The 21,106-nt window shown below is 41.2% G+C and overlaps 1 protein-coding gene across 1 annotated transcript; it reads right to left on the bottom strand.

Annotated features, from left to right (window-relative positions):
- Positions 1–1,400: 1,400 nt before the first annotated feature.
- MXRA5 (matrix remodeling associated 5) lies at positions 1,401–20,373 on the bottom strand. The gene is made up of 7 exons (XM_038149062.1): positions 20,163–20,373; positions 17,840–18,055; positions 15,433–15,562; positions 14,702–15,092; positions 7,163–12,133; positions 5,631–6,531; positions 1,401–4,076 (listed from the first exon to the last, which is right to left on the bottom strand). The coding sequence occupies exons 1-7, from the start codon at positions 20,345–20,347 to the stop codon at positions 2,165–2,167; spliced, it is 8,706 nt and encodes a 2,901-aa protein (XP_038004990.1). The 5' UTR covers positions 20,348–20,373; the 3' UTR covers positions 1,401–2,164.
- Between the last annotated feature and the right edge of the window lie 733 nt (positions 20,374–21,106).

Raw genomic sequence — 21,106 nt, forward strand, 5'->3', positions numbered from 1 at the left:
AATGTTTGAATTTGGGTTTGGATTCTGTTTTCTTATCTTAACATAAAAAAGAAATCTACTTAACAGAAATATGCAGAAGTAATTCAGCACCCAAGAATATCTCTAAATTCCCATAACTGTTAAGTGAAGGCTGGACAAATGATTAAAAGTGCTTGACTCCTACTACAATGCCAAATGCTGACTTCAGACTCTTTTGCAAGACGTATTATTATTATTATTATATATTGTATGACCGTTTTCCAAATTGGAAAACTACTATAAAGTTAAAAGTAAAGGTTCTAAATATGCATCTGATATGTTCAAGGAAAATAGCCAGACTAGAAAGTACCACATGGGCAATCTAGTTAAAAAATCTTAAATGCTTCTTTTCTTTCTTCATTACGTGCTCTCACAAGCAGCTACATCCCTGCCAGGTATTTAGGGACATGCTTCCCCTTGAGCACTGCTTGGTGATTTAAGGCCCAAGGGTTTAAACCATAAAAAAGAAACTAAGACATAATTAAGTGCTATTAAATTAGGAAACATATCCACAACTTTAATAAAGCTGTGTACAAACCAGAGATTTTTAGCCTCCACTGATTTTTTTAAAAATAAGTTTTATAAAATAGTCTATAATATAAATTGTACCCCTTGTGTCTTCAGTAATGTCTTTCTCATTTAATTCTATATTCTTGTTCTAATAAAATACGTTTTACTTTAAGTAGCTCAGTTCTGTTTGCCATTATGATAAGTACACATTTTGCAACAGCTTACTATTTCCTAAACTGGATAAACTTGTGGGGCAAGAAATATTTGTTTTCAGCTTTTGCAAAATGTAAATATTAGCAAAACACTTTACATTACTGACATGTTTTGATCAACAGAGAAAATAAAAATAAAGCTTTTATTCTAACCATATTCTAAAATATCAGCATAAGTTTTATGAACAAGCAGAACTTTAAGAATTTAGGAATATCTGAGAGAATCCACATGTTTAAAGGTAAGTTAGCCTTTCCAAAATTCTGATTGTTATACTTTGCTGAAACATGGGCATATTCAGCACCTTGTAGCAAATGTTTCTAAAGCACAAGAGATAAATCTTCATAAAATTATGGACATCATCCAGTAAACAACCCTTGACTGCAGGAAAAGTATTAACATTGCAAATATATGCTGAAATATTAATAAATTTCTATTAATAATTCATTAAAAATAAACAATTATACTAATTTGTCTTCCCTAAGACATCTATAAATGAATCAAATAGAAATTGGGTCAAATACAAGTACATATAACACTACATAACTTCAGGTTTTTTGACCTAATTCCATGATCCCACTGCTTGGAGTTCCTTATTTTCTGGAAAAAAAAAAAAAAAAAAAAAAAAAAAAAAAAAAAAAAAAAAAAAAAAAAAGCCTGTGAATACATTCTTTGGAAAATATTTTATTTTTTATTATAAAATGTACAGTATATTGACCTTATTATTATAAAACACTGTAATGTATCAGAGTCTTGTAAAGACCAATAATTTATAAAATGAGACCAATTTCACTGTTACTCTTTCTAGTCTCATAGTCAGATTAAAAAATATATATAAAATAGATAATGAATTAATTGACCATAGCATCCTTAGTAGCTGGCAATTGTATGTTCATATGTTAAGGTAGCTAATCTCTGCATGTATTTTTATTAAAATAGATCACTCTTATTTGCTAATTTAGTCTTTGATTTTGAAGAGCTGATAGAAGCATGAACAGAAAGGTTAATAATCATATTCTATAAGCCTAGATTATGAAAAGGCGCTGCAAGGTATAAAGAAAATTATGTTTTACTAAAGTACTTCTATCACTGCAGCTCACTTATTAACAGTTAATACTTCTTTGGTACTTTTAAGGTGCTTGTTAGAACAAGAAATAGCTTTGGACTATTGACAAAAGAGTACTTTAGGTCTCAGATGCTACTGGATAGCATGAAAAACCACATTACACTGTCTTAACAATTTGAAGACCTTTTTCAACATGTTAGTCTTCTCAGTTCCAGACTTACTACCATGTTGAGTACAAAAGAAATGCAGATTAATTCCTTCTTCTCTTGTTAGCCATTGTTGCAAGCAGTACTTTCCTCATTGCACTCGTTTGGCAGTGACTTGAACACGAGTATCCAGTCAAAGGCACTTGTTTTAATGCTAGAATATGTGTACGTAGGTTGTTTTAGAATCACTGCCTAGTATATTTTTAGCAGTGCATTTATAGAAGCCCGCATCCCTTTGAGTGGACTGCTGGATGACTAATGACCCCTGAGGATGGAGGAATTTGTTTCCATACAGACGGGATTGAGCTCCTGTTGTCAAATGTGATTTATCTGGAAGCTCCCATGTTATTTCTGCTTTAGGAATCCCAATGGCCATGCAGTTCAGTTTAACTGAATTTCCAGGTCTGGCATAAATGACAGGTGCTGGCTCACTGGTGATCCGAGGAGGATAGGCGATCACAATGACAGGCACAGTCATAACAGAAGTGCCATACTCTGTTGACACTTTGCACAGGTAAGTGCCCCTGTCAAATACAGAAGCCTCACGCACTGTCAATGAGCCATTCTCCATCAGGGAAAAGCGACCCACGGCCTGGGGGGCATCCATAACCATACCATTGGGCAGTGTCCAAGAGATCTGTGCCCGGTGGTTTGCCTGGGTGATGCAATGAAGCTGCAGAGTTTCTCCATTGATGATGCTCACCAGGTTGTTGTACTGGTTGCTGATTTCCGGCCTGAGTCCCACCTTCAGGAAGACTACTCGTTCCACATAACCTCCCGGGTTTCTGGCTGTACAGCGGTAGGTCCCAGCATCCCCAGCAGATAAGCTGCTGATGTGTAAGATCCCATCCCTCTTATGGTAAAATCTGTGCAGGCGACTGCCACTCAGCACTTCAGAGCCATTGGGGAGAATCCAGCTTGTGCTGGGTTTGGGGTTCCCCTGGACTGAGCAATTCAGATTGATGCTGTGCCCAGCAATGGCAGTGATCCTTTCACTGACAGGGTCTCTGAAGGAGGGTTTCTCCAAATGGTCTGTGATGAGGAGCTGCACAAGCAGTCTCGCTTCCCCACCTTCGTTCCGCCCAATGCACACAAGCTGCACGGCGTCTGTCTGTCTCACCCCTCTGATGTCCAATGTACCATTGCGATGCACAGTGATCCTGTTCCCATAGTAGGGAGCTGGTAAGATTACTCCTTCTGGAAAAGCCCATAGGACACGAGGAGCAGGGATGCCCTCAGCTTTGCAGTCAATAAGTTTCCTGCTGTCTCTGATGGCTGTCTCCCGCACAGATGTTATTGCACTGAGATGACCATTGATTCTGGGAGGCTGAACGTCAACATGGATCCAAACTACCTTCCGATCTTCTCCAGCACTGTTCCGTGCTACACAAGTATAGTTACCACTGTCAGACCTTTGGGCCTTTTGGATGAGAAGGGTGCCATCTCTGTATATCTGGTATTTGTCAGACAGTGCAGGAATAGGCCTGTTGGTTGGGGAAAGCCAGGTCACTTTGGGAGTGGGTTCTCCTTTGGCTTCACATGCTACTGTGACAACATCGCCATAACGTACGTTAACAGTGATGTATGTTTTGTTCCTGATGGTTGCAGGCTCTGCCACCACTTTGACTCGCACTTTCATTTCATCCTTCCCAATCTGGTTTTCAGCATAGCAGGTGTAGTCCCCTTCCTCTCTCAGTCCAACATCATTGAAATACAGGGTTCCGTTATCAAAGACCACGTATCGCTTTGTCCGGCTGCCGCTGTCATCCGACTGCATGAAAGTATTGATCATGCTGCCATCTGGAAGACCCCAGGAGATCTCTGGGTTTGGCAGACCTGTGGCTACACAATCAACTTTTAGGTCCCCTCCATACTTGACCTTGTGGTTATTCTCATTCTTATGTTCTATTTTTGCTGGTTTCATCATCACATTCACTTTGAGGACCACGTAGTCATCCCCTATCTTATTGCGGGCCACACACAAGTAGTCTCCTGCATCTTTGTCTGTAACTGAATGAACAACCAAAGTCCCATTGCTGAATACTTTGATTCTAGTCTCCAAAGTGCTGTAAGGAAAGAAAAAAGAACCTAACATGAGCTACAAAATCACATTTTAGGTATTAACTACTGAGAGAACTCTGTGGGGGAATAACAACTCAACAGTATCAAAAGAAAAAAAAAGAATAGGAGAGGAAAATTGCTATTGTTAAATAATTATATGGTCAGAAATTTCTAGGATATTCACCACCAAAAAGCAAATGGAAAAAAATAATTCTACTCACTTGTAACCAAGTAATTTTATTGTGTTTAATGACTTTAATGCTGTTTTTGACGATTAAGCATCAACTAAATAACAAATTATGGTGGTTTTGACTCTTCTGACTATTTGTACATTATTCTATAATATTGAAATATGAGACGTCTGAATTATATAATCCACACGAGGCTATATGGACCACAATGGAGTCTGGTACCTTGGTCTTTAGCTGAAAACAAATAAAGATAAGGAACTTCCTCTGGCATCGGGTGTAAATATTAAACCTTTAGAAAAGCCACAAAGAAGCAAAAATGTTGCTAAGCTTTCCCTTTTTTTTTTAAGGAAAAAAAATTCCAGTATGCTAAAAAAGCTATTATTCCTTTCTACTTCACTATGGAATTGGTGTATTGTGGGCAAAACCAACTTCCTCAGTAGCCACAGTTTTCTTCCTAAAGAAGATCCCCAGTATTTGAAAAGCAGCCCATGTAAAGATCATGAGGGAAAATTAAAAAGAAACACAGTATTTTTTTGTTACCACTATGAGGCATAAAAGGCAATCTGGACTTTGTGCTGCATATTTTGTGCTACTCTACAGGTTACCTAAATATATATTTTTGTCAATATAAAAAAATTATGACTATATTCAGCTGCGATGAAAGTTGTTCCCAATTATGCATTTTAATTACAGTGCATCTCTCATCTCTTTATAGTGCTCTAAGGTGAGCTATGAATAATTTATAGCACAGAAGTTTGTTTTCAACCAAATGTTAGGATAGTTATTGTAGGTTTGTAGAAGTGAAATTTTACTTGATATTTCAAACATTGGAGAACGTATTGTTTTGGTCATTTATATACAACCAGGTGTGCACAGACCTTATTGTGCAGTAACATTTGTTTACACATGACGTTTAAATGATTGTGTTTGTTTAAGTAACTATAGGTTAATTTATTTGCCCTGTATTTACTGTGTGTAATGATTTGCCTGAAAGATAAAATTCAATGATCCCTTTTCTCCGGAGGAAAAGCAGGCACGTGTGCAATATTATTCAGACTAAGCACATTGGAACAAACAGCACACAAGCTGGAAATCTGAACTTTTTGCTACGTTTACAAGTGGCTGTAAAAGACAAACAGTGGAAGCTTATCCTAAAAACTTGAAGGTAACTTTTCAAAAGTAATACTGCTTTCAAGAAAATTATGCTAAGATGTGACTTATATTTTTGATTTAATTTGAAATTCCTTCTTAAGGATTGGGAGAATCATTCAAAACCCACAGAAGTCAGGAATGAAACTTGCATGTATATGAGTGGGCTTTTCTCATCCAAACTGCAATTTTTGTCCAACGCTCCAAATAGTAATTTACCTGTGAAGGGAATCAATCATCCTTTTGGAAGGCAACCTCCATAATATCCGAGGCCAAGGGTCACCAGAAGCACTACAGTCCAAATGCAGGATGCCACCATATGTTACATCTGTTCTCTGAGGAGAGCTCCCAGTGATCTTAGCATTAGAAGCGTGCTTCTTCACATGGAGTTGTACTGTTCTCCTGGCAGCTCCCACCATGTTAGCAGCAATGCACTCGTAGGTCCCACTGTCCTTGGGGGAGACGTTGCGAATATAAAGAGTCCCATTAGGAAAAACAAATAAATTCCCATTGACAAACTGAGAAGGTCGGATTTGTGTGCCATCAAAGACCACCCAGCGGATGTTGGGAGCAGGTGCTGCTTTGGCAGTGCAGTGGATGTTAATACTGCTACCAAGGGGCAGGGAAATGTTCTCTTGCTTTTCCTGCTGGATGATGGGGGGTAATGCTGCAATGTGCAGCCTCACTGCAATGCTGTCAGCTCCTGCAGCATTGCTTGCTACACATTTGTAAACTCCTCGGTCTGAAAAAGTTGCTTGCTTGATAGACAAGGTTCGATTTTCATGAAGCATTATCCTGCTTTCTGTGGTTGTGACTGCCTGCAAAATTTTCCTATCTGGGAAAATCCATGAAATTAATGGGCTTGGAGTCCCGCTAGCCTGACACTCCATTGCTATGGTATCTCCAAAGTAGACCGTGACATCTCGATAGCGGGAAAGTAAGATTTTGGGCTGGTGGGCTACAACTGTGAGTACAACAATCATTCTATCTTCACCATGCAGGTTCTGAGCTGTGCATAAATACTGCCCACGATCCTGAAGCTGAGCATTTCGGATAAGGAGAGTACCATTTTTCCAGACTTCAAACCTTTGTAACTTGCTGTTGGCTGTCATTAGAGCTCCTGTGAAAGTGAGAGTTAAAAAAGAAAAAGTCAAAGCGTTTAAAATGTACATTATTGCCATGAAGAAGTCTTAAGTGAGATTTTAGGTTTACTCAGCACCAATTACAGCTTTGGAGGATCCACATGACATCTTCTGATTCTCTCTATAGCATAAATTAGTCTTTGTTTTATTGCAGAACTAACCAGTATCTTGCAAACATGGACAGTGAGGAAATTTTTGAAGGCCTTGTTTTAGGATCCCTCTTAAATCTTTACGTAACTTTTCTGTTCCTTTTGCATATGGAGGTGATACACACATCAATATTTAAGGCAGCAATGTTGACAAACCCATACTCACAAGTAATGCTGTAATAAATTCTAACTGCTATGAATAAGCAGAGTTGGCTGCTTTTCACCGCCAAAAATTACTCTTCAAAAATGAACTCACTAAATCGTTGGTTTTCTCTTACTACAAGAAACACTGCAAATCTATTATTACTTGTAATGATTAGTTGCAATTAATCATTTTCTCTACAATGATTATAAGTGTCAGGAAGAATTTTCCAGTATTTTGAACTACTCCTGTGATCCTGCTGCACTTCTGTGCAATACCCCTACAAAACATATGGAAGAAATTTTTTATCTGTCTTACCTGTAGAGACTTTTGTCCAAGTAATAAAAGGCTTGGGTTCCCCAACCGCATCACAAGGGATAAAAGCATCCATTTCAGCGAAGATGGATATGGTCTGAGATGCTTTTGTGATAATTTTAGGTCTTTCTCCGTGTACTCTAAAATTAGTGGAAGACTGAATTACAGTCGAATTGTGCGGCATAATGCCTCCCGTGTAAGGAACGGATGGAAATTTTTGATGACGATAATGGACATTTTTAAAAGGAGGAACTGTAGTGCTTATTTGTGGTTTTGTGCGCTGAGAGAGAAAGGCTGGAGGGGTGATCTTTAAAATCACCCGTGGTGATGTGGTCGTTGTGGCATGTGGCATTGGAGGCACTGGAATAGCTGTAGCTTTCTGCACTGTAATCCCAGTAGGCAAGACCTGAGCAACCCTCTTCTCATTTGTGTCTTTTGGCACTGGTTGACTAGGAAAATCTGGTTTAGGATGCACATTTAAGTTAGGGAATATCCTTGTTCTGTTGAAAAGGAATGGTATTCTGGAACTGGGGTAATAGGGAATCCCTTGACTTGGTAGTCTCCCAGCTGTGCCTCTGTTATCTGGAACATGGTTATTTCCAAAAAATCTTGAATTAAGATTGTATCTGTTCTGACCCTGATTACTGAACTTGCTTTCAGTTAATGGATTTGTTTTGTGAAATGGAGAGGCTTGTGTTGGGGTAGTTGTTTCTCTCTGGGAAGCAGAAGTTTTTCTGTCCTGGATGGTATGTGCTGCATATGCTGTTATCTCTGGTTTGTTTGTGTAGTGAGGAGGCTGATGCGTTATAAAATAGTGAACAGGGCCCTGTGTTACGGGAAGCTTCATCGTGCCTCTTACTGGAATGTGCTTTGGAGGCACAACAGGTAGTCTTTGGTTTATGCTTGGTATCATTCCAGCAGGTGGATGGGGAAGATTTGGATTTAGCAATAAACTGTTGTTTGACTTGCTACTATACAACTCATTGAATTGCTGCTCTCTGGACTGTATGCTAATCCTGTTCTGGTTAGAGGAAGGAGTAGGGTGAACATTCTGTTTTGAGGTCATCACTATTTTGTCACCACCTGCTCCAACTTGTTTTGCTTCTGGGAACCTTTCTTGATTAAAGGCATTACTCTCCTTGGCAGTATGATGAAGAGAAGGATGTGAAGTGCTTGAAATGGAAGGGGGAAGAGTGACAAGTTTTATAAATGGAATAAAAGCAGTGGAGGTAGTAGGAGGTTTTTCAGTTGTCTGTGAATAATAAAATACAGATTCCTTTCTGTCTAAGGAAGATGACTCTGTCCCAGTCTGGGAAGTAACAGATTTCTTTGTCTCTCTAACTAGAAAAGTCTGAGTTTCTGCAGTGCTGAAAGAGGAGGATAAAGTAGTTATCTCATTCTGCTGAGGTGGCTCAGCTTTTGCTGGCGTTTCTGTAGATACTGTGGGCTTCCATGGCTCCTTTGAAACTGAGAGCTCCTTAAAAACTTCGACTGTGCCAACAGGAATACTTAAGTCACTCATAGTGGGATATGCCAACTGGAATATTCCAGCAGTTGTTTTATTAACCACAACTTCTAAGTCAAATAGGTTAGGCTCTTCTTGAAATTTTGGTTTTGTTGATAGTATTGAGCTGTTTCTATATGCAGGAGAAGTTGTGATCCTTGATTGTTCTTCCTTATGATCCACAGTTTTAGAATCTGCTTTCATGTCCTTCTCTGCAGAGACATTATGGTCTAATGAGTGGTATGCTGGCACTTCACTTTGCTCTGGTTTCAGAGATACACTCGACTCTTTCGTGGGAAGCGCATCATGTACAGCATATGATGATAAAATTGTGATGGGTTCAGTCACTGGAAGTTCCAAGGTTTCAGGGCTAGTAGGGTGTGTCACGTGTTTGGCTCCAGGTGGAGAAGCAGTAGGCCTAAAATATAAAGTTGTGATCACATCTCTGATTTTTGTAATTTTCTCTGTGACACCCAAATCAGGAATTAAGGAAGGAGTGGATTCCATACGCTCCTCTTTCCTAGCCTGTATTTTGGTGTTTTTAAGAGCAGGACTTTTAAGAGTTGCAGAAGAAGTTTTGGTAACAGCTTCAATTTCAGGTGTCCTTGGAATTATAGGCATTGCCTCTGTGGTTGAAACAACGCGGGGCAAAGGCTTTGGTCTTTGTCGGATTCTGTTTGGCCTTCTCCTTCTCCCATAAGGCCTTTTTCTACCATGCTGAGTAATAAGTGAAGGCATGGTCTTTCTATATGGAGTTGCTGTGGTGGCCAGAGTGGTCAATCTACTCATGGAAGAAGCCGTTTCTAACCCCTCTGCTGTTTTCTGAGGACCATTAGCACTATGCAAAATGAATATGGGACTTTGATTTGGAATAGCCAGGTTTCTACGTTCCTCTGTCTTAGAATTGTCTGCATAACTGCTGGATACACTTTCTTGAGTCACTGTATTCCTCTGGGTTTCAGGTTCTTCTTCACTCTGAACCCTGATGCCAGTGACAGCTAGAAAACTGCTACTTAAGTCTGCCATTTTTGTATGACTTGCGGATATTTTTTTGTGCTGGTATCGTGCATCATTGCTCTTTTCTCTAACAAATGGAAAAGTAGATGAAGGAACAGTAGTAGTGACTACAGAATCTGTTGGGATGATCTCATCAAACTGAGAAGGTGCCGAAGTTACGGTGTCTAAACTAACTGGGCCCACTTCATTTAACTTCAAGCTTTCCTCCAAGGTGCTATGAAGATCCAAAGTCTGAGACTCAGCAAGGAGACTAGCATCAAGTGGTAGCTCAGCAAAAGCAGAATTTTCTTCAGATATAGAAGATACAGTCTTATCTACATTTTCCACTGTGAATAAACTGCTCTGAACATTAGGAAAGTTTGTCACAATATTTTTGGCTAGAGGTTCTTCTGTAAGGGCAACTGAATCTTCTGTCCTGACATCAAGATGCTGCTCCCCTTGTGGTTGTGGAGATGTAGAGACAGGAGTCAAATATGGACCTGACAAAGCAATTTCTACAGTGTCCGTACTTGCAGGTGTTTCTAAAGCCCTGTGGTTGGAGATTGGTTCCGTTTCTGACCTTATTAATACAGGCTGGACTGAAAACACTTCCGTGTTCTGTGAAACAGTGACCAAGAATTGCTCATCTTCACCCACAGGTGATGCATCAGCAGAGGAATCCACCACATCAGCTCCTGTCTCTGAAGACGGAGGGCTGGCTAAGGGATAAGGGGCAGGAGTAGTTTCCTGCATGACTGATGGCAGTGAAGTTGTTACAGAGATAGTTGCAGCTGTCGTTCTAGGAAGATTCTTTCCACGGACCTTTGCCAAAATGTCAGCCCAATGCTGTGGATTAATCTGTTTGCTTGCCACATTAATTCTCCTTCGAGATTCAAATACTCTCCGGCCTTCTGCAACATTGCTGTCTTGGGTTCCATCAGTATTTTTCCAGATTTTCATTTTCCTTCTGCCCTTCTTCCCCTTTTTAATTTGAGCCTCTGGCACTTGGTCACTTTTTTGTTTCAAAGGTATTTCCCAGTCTTTTAGGCGGTTCTTTCTTCGTGGGAACTCCTCCACCCCTCCTGCCCCTGATCCCTCTTCATCATTTGTGACCCGCCCTCTTGTTTTTGACAAACCTTTTGAGCCTGGGCGCTTCTTTAGTTTGATTCGTTTAAATGACCTGTCAGACACCATTTTATTTACTGTGACCCTTACAACAATCTGATCTGATCCCTGCTGATTGACAGCCACACATCTGTAATGGCCACTATCAGTGACATGGCTCCTTGGAATAAGCAAAGTACCATTGGGCAGCATATAGCCCTTTGAGGAGTTTGATAAATCATTGAGTACCTGACTGTTTGGAAGAATCCAGCTCAACTGCGGGTCTGGGATGGCAATTGCATTGCATGGCAAAGCTATTGGGTCGCCAACATTTTTTTCAACTCTCATTACATCTGAATCAGCTACCTGAATAGCTGCAGGCTGCACAACAAGTCTGTAAGCCATTATGTCCACATCATCTCTCACTTGGGCAATGCAGTGGTACACACCTCCATCAGTGTAACTGACGGCTTTGATTATTAGTTGGCCACTACTGAGAATGGAAAACCTACTGTCTTTCTCATTAAAAGGTGCCTGCAGTTTAGTTCCATCTGGAAAAAGCCACTGAATGGAGGGGCTCTCAGAAGCTTTCACACTGCAGCTCAGCTGACACTCTGACCCTTCCACCACACTCTGCACTGTCCTTGTGCTCTGATTTTGCTCTATCATTACCCAGTTTCTCTGCTGCCTCATGGTTTTGGTATTAATTGTCTGAGAAAACACAGTAAAAAACGATAGCACCACTTTTTTCCCTGTACTCTGGCGCCTGTTTAATTGGATATTTATAAGAGGCTGCATCACCCAGGAAGGCTCAGCCAGTATTTGAGCTTTTACACCTGTGTAGTAAAGAGCATCATAATCTGAGCCTTGCCTGTACTGATAGCTTATTTTAGGCTCTTTTCTGAGCATAATTTCCCTCTCTAATTTAACAGGTACTTCACTGTAGTAAGCTATGAGCTTCCATAGTTTTTCATAGTTTTCTCGATTCATTGGACATTCAAAATCCAGTGCAATTGTGGCATTTATATCTATCTCCTGAGTCTGGATTTGATTCCACTGAATTTTGGTAGAACCTGTTGGTTTTTTGATTTCACAGTTCAGGTGGACTATATTGCCATGCTCATCAGTCATATTTAGAGTAATGTTCCATGGCGAGGACTGAAGCTCTTCCAGAGGGAGTTCGTAACTGTCACCGTCTTCCTCATTTTGAGTACTGCTATTTTGCCTCAGTGAGGACTGAATGACAGGCTTCCTACAGGAAATATCTTTCAAGTTTTGAATATCTTCTTTCTGCAGTTGTTTTGGGCTGCTGCACTTAGCACACAGCTGTCCCCCTTCATAGGCTTTGTCCTTTTTGCATTTTAAAACACCTGAAAAAAAAAAAAGAAGAAAGAAAATAAAAGGGAAAACAAGAGATTAAGCTGAAAAACTGTTCCAGAGTTAGACAACTCTCAGAAATATGAAATAAACTTCATGAGGATTGTATTATGTCACATGACACATAAGGCAAGACTTAAAGAATGGTACCTCTTTGTTTTACAGCTGAATAGGCACCCAATTCTAAATCTGACCATGCTATCTTCTGGCTTTAATGAGAGGATTGAATTCTCCATCCTTCTGAAAATTAGATTCATTGCCTCTGAATTAAATGCGTAGAAACCAAAGTGCACAGGGGAACATTTAAATCAGTAACAAACTACTTTCCATGTCAAAACTGTATTTGTAGTGACAGCCTAACTTGTAGATCTAATATGAAGAGGAGTGGGACCTTTCAGCTTTCAAAAATACAGCTTTTACCAGAGAAATGCTGGACTTCCTCATTAAATATCCAGGAAGCTTTTTATTTTTTCTCTATTGATTAAGAACAGCATTGGCAGTATACAAAACATTTTACTGTAGCTACCAAAATGGGCTGACTAGTTCTTGCACTTACAAGCTATTTAATAGCAGGAAAAAAATAAAGTGCCACTTCTTCCCTGACCTCTGAAACAACTGCAAACTTTGTAATAATACAAAAAAGCTAAAAACAGTTTGGAGAGCTAGACCATGAAATTACAGTCTTAACTCCTCTCTTCTGTCACTGCAGACTGTTGTCTGCAAAGTAACAATTATGTATTTATTACATTGTTCTGCTCACTCAAATGTCAAATGTACCGTAGGTATTCAGTTTGAAACCATGTAGTAAATAAAATGTATTACAGTTATTCTAGGAATAAGTATCATCCTGAAGAATGAGGGATCTTTGAAAGAATGAGCAATATACCAGTGGGTTATAAGGAAAAATGTCAGGAGAAAGGGAAATACACAGCAAATTTTCATACCATTATTTTAATTGAAAATATGTGCTTTGCTAGTCTGAAAAATAAATTTTCTTGAAAAGGTGTTACAAATGAAATACAAACATACATATATATACACATATATATATATATGCAGTCTGTCGCTTGCAGATTCAAAACAGATGTTTCAAAGATAAGGAAAAACTGGCCCACAATCAACTTATCAACTTGGCAGTGGCTACAGTAGTCTGAAGAAATTTAATAACTCTTTCTAGACAGAATTCCCAAAGAAGTTAATGTTATAGTCGTATGCAGATACAAAATCTGTCATACATGAAAATGGCACTGATAAATTATTTCTCCCTCCAAAAATCACTACTGTTTTAGTGTAAAGAGGTAACCTAACTAAATAAAAATGCTAGCAAGCCAACACTGCATTAAGGAAGGAATGGTCAGCTAATGTATCATAATTATAACTTACAGTAAAACTTAAGTACACCCATTAGACATACACACACAATTTGAATCAAGAACAGAATGTAAGAATATTAAATGTAAGCTAGTGAAATACAGTATTTCAGTTAGATGACTCAATTATCTGTTTAGTCAGGAAGACTTATATTACTCATTCAATCATCACACATTCCTAAAAAGCACTGTACTACAGTCAAGTGCAAAATTGCAATGAATTACGTGTTCTAAGATGGCAAGACCCACCATCATTCACCAAATGTGAATGTGAATCATTATATAAACTTGGCACTCCATCACTCATTTGAGACATCTTCAGTTACAATTAAATGCCAATTCCCTCTTAATTTAATTTAGCAGAAGCTCTGGTGTGACACCAGCTCTTCTGCTGCACTGAGATGCCCAAACTGAAAACTGACACTCAAACCCCTCCTCATTTAGTGTATTCCTGATACAGAGGCATTATAAAACTCTCTTTTTTGCTTCTGCACACAATCAGAAGCATTCCACCCTACGCATTTTGACACTTTTCTCAACTCTAAATCTGAACAAAGATAGACAAGCTATTTTATGAAAAAAACACATGGTTGAAAATAAATACATTGCAAGCACTTGAAAATACTTAATATAGATTTGCTCCATCATAAAAGGAAGTTGTGGTCAATGAAGAAACATGGATGGACATGAAGAATGCATACTACAGCCTTAATGTTAATAGATTCAAAATTAGAGGGCTTAAGCAGGAATTTGGTAACCTAATTTCCTTCCTTCCTTGGACAAACAAGTTCAAATCCAATGTTACCACCTTCCATGAGAGGATGGTCAGCAGCTTTGTTGGCTGAGGACAATTGGCAGCCCTTACCAAAGGTACTGCTGTGCAAGAAAATGCAGTAAAAGGTTATAACCCCTTTCCAGTTAAAAACTTCACTACCACTTCCATCATCCCAAATGTAATAGCTGATTTCTTTGCTGTTAAATACATATTTTTATCTAATGAAACAAAACTGCTTGCTTTTTACAGTGTGTTTTTAACACACACATTTATTGACCAGTAACAGAATTTAATACTGCACTTAGACATCATGCAGGTAAAAATACTTAGGAAATAACAAAACCATCAACACACAGAACAGGGGAAAAAAAATCATCATTAGGAGTTCAATAAACACTGGTAGCCTATGCTCCTACCTCCAGAAACTTCATTCCATTCAAGGAGCCACTTCAAACTGCAGTCACAGTCCCATGGATTTCCATGAAGGTAAAGATTTTCCAGCAGTGGCATGCCTTGAAACATCCCTGCAGGCAAGGTCCTAAGAGCATTTTCAGATAGGTAGAGATGTCTTACTGTTGACAATTTGAAGTAATCAAGGACCATAAATGTTGAAAATGTGTTTGGGTGAAGCTGCTGGAGCAAATTTCCTTCCAGGTGGACAAGTCTTAGAGAGGTTAAACCATTAAAAGCATTTGGATGAATAAACTCAATTCTGTTGTGGTCCATGTGCAGTCTCATTAAGCTTGAAAGTCCTTGGAGAGTTTGGCCAGTTATGGCTTTCAATTTGTTGTAACTAATTTTGAAAACCTAAACAAAAAAAAACCAAAACCAAACATCAACCAAAAAAAAAACACCAGAGATTATTTTTATTATCTAAATTCAAATAGAATAGCAATCAAGCAATTTTTTTCCTCCTACATTCAAATCTTTTGCACCACTGAAAAATGATATGCTAGTCAGAGGTAGAATAAAACTGAGTGTTAGTTGGCATTATCAAGTAAGACATAGGCATAGTTAATAGATATCCGATGTATTTTGGGGAAAAATGGTTAGGTTAATCCTAAAAAGGCACTATAAAGAACACTTAGTATTGTTTTCTGTTATTCATTAAAGTTAGTGTTGAAGTTTAGGAAAACATAAGCATTACCTGTAGAGACACAAGATCTTTCAAAGCACCATTAGGAATATTCGGAATGTCATTTCCATGTATCATGAGCAATTCCAATTTTGTAAGTCCTGCAAAGGAGTTTTCGTAAATAGACTGTATACTGTTGAACCTGGGGGAAAAAAATCACACATGCAGTTACAACTTACACACTGACTGTCACAGACTGCAAATGTAAAATTAGTATAATCTAACTTTCAGGAAAAACTGGAGGCACTTCAATGCATTGTCAAAAGGCCAGAAGTTACTGGAAGACTCTTGCAAGGCCCAAGTGTACTTAGCTCATGTTTACACTATGATTTCTTTCAACTCACTTTGTGGCCCTTTAGTCATAAATTAGGAATAAAAGTAATAAATAGGCGTTTAAGTTCTAATAGTTGTCAGTATATTTTTCCATGCAGCTCAGTTTATAGAATGGAAGTAAGTTCATGGCCTGTGGCCAAACCATGATGCTATGGAGCCTGGCAAACTAGACAAGCTGCAGTGTTGCCAAAGCAGCATTTAACAACAAATACATAGAGATTTGGAGAGTAAACCTTAAAAATGGGTTATCTCCCAAACAGCACAAGAAGCAGTAAGTCATATCCTGCTTCACTTACTGTTACAACGTAATTGGCTACATTAACTAAATACATAAGATCTAGGAATTGACCTTCCAATTCCATCATTTGAGCATTGAAACACCTCTTAGATAAGGAATACAGAAAAATCTACTTTTTGAAAATGAATCAGTTTTGCTTTGGACAAGCAAATCAGGATTTATTTGCCAGTTTGGAAGAGTTACATTTGGTGGCCTAGCTCTACATTTTTGTTTTTCATATGTATACAGAAAATTATTATCTAATCTAGGCATGAAGTCTTAAAACCAAGCATAGAATTTTAGAGATTTTTTCCAATTTCTTGATATTTTCTAGAAAGCAAAAGAAGACACAGCGTGAAATTAAAATACTTCGAATATGGAGAAAATACTTTTGGAACTTCACCATGTTATCTATCTAAAGATCCTTAATTTGCTAAAATTTTATAACATTGTATTTTTAGTCCTTCTGCAGATCCACTAAGCTTATAGCAGACATCCTATTAAAATTCCTTATTTTAAAACCAGTCCTTCGAAAAAAAAATATGAACTTGTCTAAATAAAAATTTTTCCAGAATAATTACCAGTTAGAAAAGAAATCTTCACTTTCTAAATGCATAGCACTTAAAACAGCAATATGATAAAGGCACTCGTTCAAAGTGAAAGCACAACAACAGACAGTTAAAACTGTTTCTTCCTGGGAAAGGACATAACTCAGAAGATGTCATTTGAAGTGATGGAGAGGAAATGTCTTTTATACTAAGAGTATAACAAATAATGTACTTTATTAAAAAACCAGCCCAAACACCTTAGTAACTTAGAAGCCTACATCCCATTTTCAAAAGCAATTTAGGGATTGGAGTACATATTTCATTATTGTAGCTTTACTGAGCACAAGAGCGTTTTGAGACTAAAATTAGGCTTTAGGTGGATAAAGTGTTTGTGGATAAAAATTTTAACTATACAGAAGCAAAAAAACCCTCTAACCAATATATTACATATCACAATTGCCAGTCACTGCAGGATCAGTTGCACCTTAGGCTGCAGGCCTTGGGGTTGTCAGGGTGAGTTCACCATGGGTAGTGGGGCAGCCCTGACACCAAGCAGAAGAGGACTGTGATTCTTGCACTGTTTTGCATTACACAATGACCCAACATGGTACTTTCGTGAGATGAAGCCTACCAACAGTCCCTGCCTTCTTAGCTCAAACTCTGACAGATGTAAGTTGGCAATATCCTGGCAGAGGACAGTGAGTTTGAGTCTGAGCAATTTCTTCCCAAAATATGCTTATACTGTGCTTAGTCGCTTAAAAAAAACTGCAACAAAACCTCAACTCCAAAGGCAACAGATCAAATCTCTTTCCACTGTATTAATTTAAGATATGCTATATCTCATTGCTCTCCAAAATGCTCCTAAGTTACATCATAGAATTTTACTCCTACTGCATATTTTTTTTTAACATCAGGTATAAAATTCCATATTCTATAGAGATCTCGTAACACATTTAATTAAATATCTCTTTTTTTATTACACTCTAAAAGACTAAATGTCCTATTTGCCAAAAAAGAACTCACATTGTGGTATAAAGATTTATTTGAAAATAATAGTAACTTTTGTTTGAAACAAAAAGGCTAAGCTAATTCCTCCATTCCAGCTGTAGTGTTTGAATACAGCACGGCTGGGTAAGCACCCATCTCTGCAATTCTACTTGAGAAGTACACACAGATATCCTGGTTTGCCACAGCTGCGCGATGCATTCCAGGCTTCCGCGCTAAGAGCACAAAACTGTTTGCCCCAAGCTGCCATACGAACCCGAAGTTGATTCTTTCCACATGTTTGGGGATTCGTGCCGGCACGGCTGCCAGGGAGCGGAAGGTGCAGTGGACCTCGGTGGGCAGGTAGCAGGCGCAGGGCTGGGGGCAGCCCAGGGCGCCCAGCGGCAGCCCCAGCCCCAGCAGCAGCACCACGGACAGCGCTCCGGCCGCCGCCCGCGCCCCCATCTTGTCACCTCCCCTCGCCTGGCTCCTCCTGCGTTGTCGTGGGGCAGGGAGGAAGAAAAGAGAGAAGAAATTATTCTTTTTTAAAACTTTTATACGCTCTTTATATATTTTAAACCCTTTCTATACCCAGTGATTACCTGCATCGTCTGGAAAGTCTGTAGACAATCAAGGCCAAGTTCAGTTGGAAAGCCATTTTCTTTATTCCATGTCATTTTCTATTTCAGTGTCAATTTTTCCCCCATTACTCACTTCTACTAAATACCTATTCTAAAAAAGTTATGCTATTTCCCTATAGTAATAAATTTTATAGGCTTACTCTGAACACCAAGTATAGTACTCATCTCACAGAAAAACTGGAAAACTTTTAGGAACATATCTAGCTCAAGCAAATTGCCAGGGCTCCCTCTACAGTCAATGAAAGAAAAAAAGAAAAACCAAGCCATAGAGTCATAATCACTTGAAGATCAATAATATCAGTTATGTACCTCATCAGATAACTAGAATTAGTACAACTGAGCTTCATTAGGGCCCAAATTAGCAAACTCACCTCACCTAGCTGCCTAATTCTTAGACAGGCTATTAACTTTTGGTATGGTAAAATGTGGCTCAATTAATTTCATTCATAATAGATATGGGGAATGATTGAGATAGAAAGTGAAAGAAAGATCTATGGTCAGCCACAGATCTAGACTCTGTCATCCTTTGCCATGGGCTGCTCTGTGATGTTGGATATACTCTAACATTGCAATCTAAACCGGACAGGTATTATGACCCATCTGAAATGACAAAACCAGACAATTTGTTTAATAGTGTAAGCACAGACCTCAGAGGAAAAGTTTATAGTATGTCTACCAATACTCAAGTTCACATTTTTGTAACTGTGTGTCAAAGTCTGAATGGCTACAACCATGGAGTCATTTAAAGACGCACAGACAAGAAAACACAACTGTTATTGACCTTGAGCACTAGTAATTTCTGAAAATCTAATCACTTATGTAATGTCTTATTACCAATTAAGGACCCTAACTCTGGACAAATGAGTTTAAAACACTTCTATTCTTATTCCTACCAATGGAATAATTTGAAAGCTTTTCAAATTAAAGACATACAAGAACACAGGCTGATATTAGTAAACAGACATTTAATATTCCTGCTTTTATACAATACTGTGACAAGGACAGAATTCACTCGTACCAAGTATTATTAGTTCCATTAGTTATTTGCTTGTAGTATAAAATTCTGATTTTCTTAGGTCTGCAAGCAACAAGATGCACATTTTTTCCCTAAGATTATCATGTGCAAACTATTACAGTTCAAAGGAGAGGCTCATTGGGATGAAGAGCTTTCCCAAATATCTGTGGTCAAGTTAATGGGACGTTTAGCATTCTTTATGAGACAAATAGTTTGTAATTTATTTAAGAATTTTCAGGTGCTGATTCCCTTATGAAAATTTTCCTTAACGAAAAATTCCTTCTACAAAACAGCCTACCCATTCAGATCCCTTTTGCGAGAGGTCCCTTTCAGGACATGCTCACTGAGGTGACGAGGCGGCCGCAGTGCCCTGTGAGGGGCTGGGGAAGGGCGGCCCGGCGGCACTCACCGCGCTCCGCCCGCGTCGCCCGGAGGCGCCTGCACTGCGCCGCCCCGCCGCACGGGAGCGCCTCGGCCACCCCTCCGCCATTGGCTGCCTCCACCGCCCCGCGCAGCGTGCCGGCCAATGGGCTGCGGCCCCGCCCCGGGAGGCGGGGCGTGGGCGTGGCCCCGGGCGGCCCTCACGGCTCCCGGCGGGAGGGCGCGGCCGGTGCGGCGCGGCCCGGGCCGTGTGCCAGCAGCGCCTGGGCGGAGGGGGCTGCGGGCAGCCGTAGTCCCCCTCGCCTCCGCGTTTCTTTCTGCCGTACCGGAGGACAGATGCTTCCCATTAGGGAAGAATGTCCCCGCCGGACCGGGCGACGGGAGCGCCCTGGCAGAGGGCGAGCACCGACACGCGGCGGCACCGGCTGTGGATCGCCCGACGGCCGCCAGCCGGGCAGCCCAGCCGCCTCCCCGCTGCCGCGCAGTCCTGCCGGGGAACCCAAAACCCAACCCGCCCCGCACCCGACCTCGCTCCGGCAGCGGCGGCGTGCGCCGCTCCTTACCTGCGGCTGGGCGAGGCGCTCTCGGCAGGCGCTGCCCGCCGCTCCCGGTGCTCCGGGGGGCTGCGGGCGGCCGGCGGCGCGGGGCCGGCGGTCACCTGGACCCCGGCCTCCCCTCCGGCACCGGCTCGCCGAGGCTCATCGCTGCCTGCGGTGGCCCACCGCGACGGCGACTTAGGACTCCTCATCACCCGTCATCCTGCGGGATCCGCCGCCGCGGCTGGGTCGCCCCGAACGAGCATAAGCGATGCGCGGCAGCCGGGCAGGCACCGCCGGGTGCTGGTTTGTATTGACTGCTATTGTTTCCGAGCGCTCCCCTTCTCCGGGTGCCCCGCGACCCCGCCGAAAGCCGGTACGCCGCAAGCCCTCAGCCGCGGCGGGAGCCCAGCGCGTCGCTCCGGGAGCTCCGTGGGGCAGCGGGCGGGCGGGCGATGCGGGCGGCTCCGCGCCGCCGGACGCGCTGCCTGGGCGCGCAGCTCTTCCCACGGCGGCAGCGTCCCGCCGCCCGCCGCCGCATGGGGACGAGGGATGCGGGTGCCGGGGCGCCGCGCTCCGCCCGCCTCCCCGCGCCGGGCGCTGTGCAGGGGGAGGGCGCAGCGCCGCGGCTCCTCTTGCGGGGTGGGCGGCTCCTCCGGGGAGGGGGCGGCTGCGGGCGGGCCCGCGCCAGGGGCGGGGGGTGGGCGAAGTCGGCTCCGGAGCCGGCGGACAGGGGTCGCGGCAGTTGCGGTTTCGCGTGGGTTCGGGACCCGAAGCTTACGGAAAGTTTGTCTCTGGGAGCTGGGTACATCCAGCACCGTTGAAGCGCTCAGACGTGCAGCTACGCATCTTGTGCGCTCGCTGACACGTATACGCGCAGGAGTTCAGCACGTAATCCCTATCTGGACCGACCAGTTTGGGTTTCTTTCTCCTCCCATAGTGATATGGTGCTTAAAGACATGGTTTAGTGG

The sequence above is a fragment of the Motacilla alba genome, chromosome 1 (genome assembly GCF_015832195.1).
Source record: "Motacilla alba alba isolate MOTALB_02 chromosome 1, Motacilla_alba_V1.0_pri, whole genome shotgun sequence".
NCBI lineage: Eukaryota > Metazoa > Chordata > Aves > Passeriformes > Motacillidae > Motacilla > Motacilla alba.

What these genes read in the sequence shown, in the direction of transcription:
- MXRA5 (XM_038149062.1), bottom strand. Translation starts at nt 20,347, where the DNA reads ATGAGGAGTCCTAAGTCGCCGTCGCGGTGGGCCACCGCAGGCAGCGAT. An exon ending in GTGGAAAGAATCAACTTCGG is followed by an intron (nt 15,563 to 17,839) that starts GTTCGTATGGCA and finishes TTTTTCCCCCAG; the next exon opens with GTTCAACAGTATACAGTCTA. An exon ending in TTGGACAAAAGTCTCTACAG is followed by an intron (nt 6,532 to 7,162) that starts GTAAGACAGATA and finishes TCACTTTCACAG; the next exon opens with GAGCTCTAATGACAGCCAAC.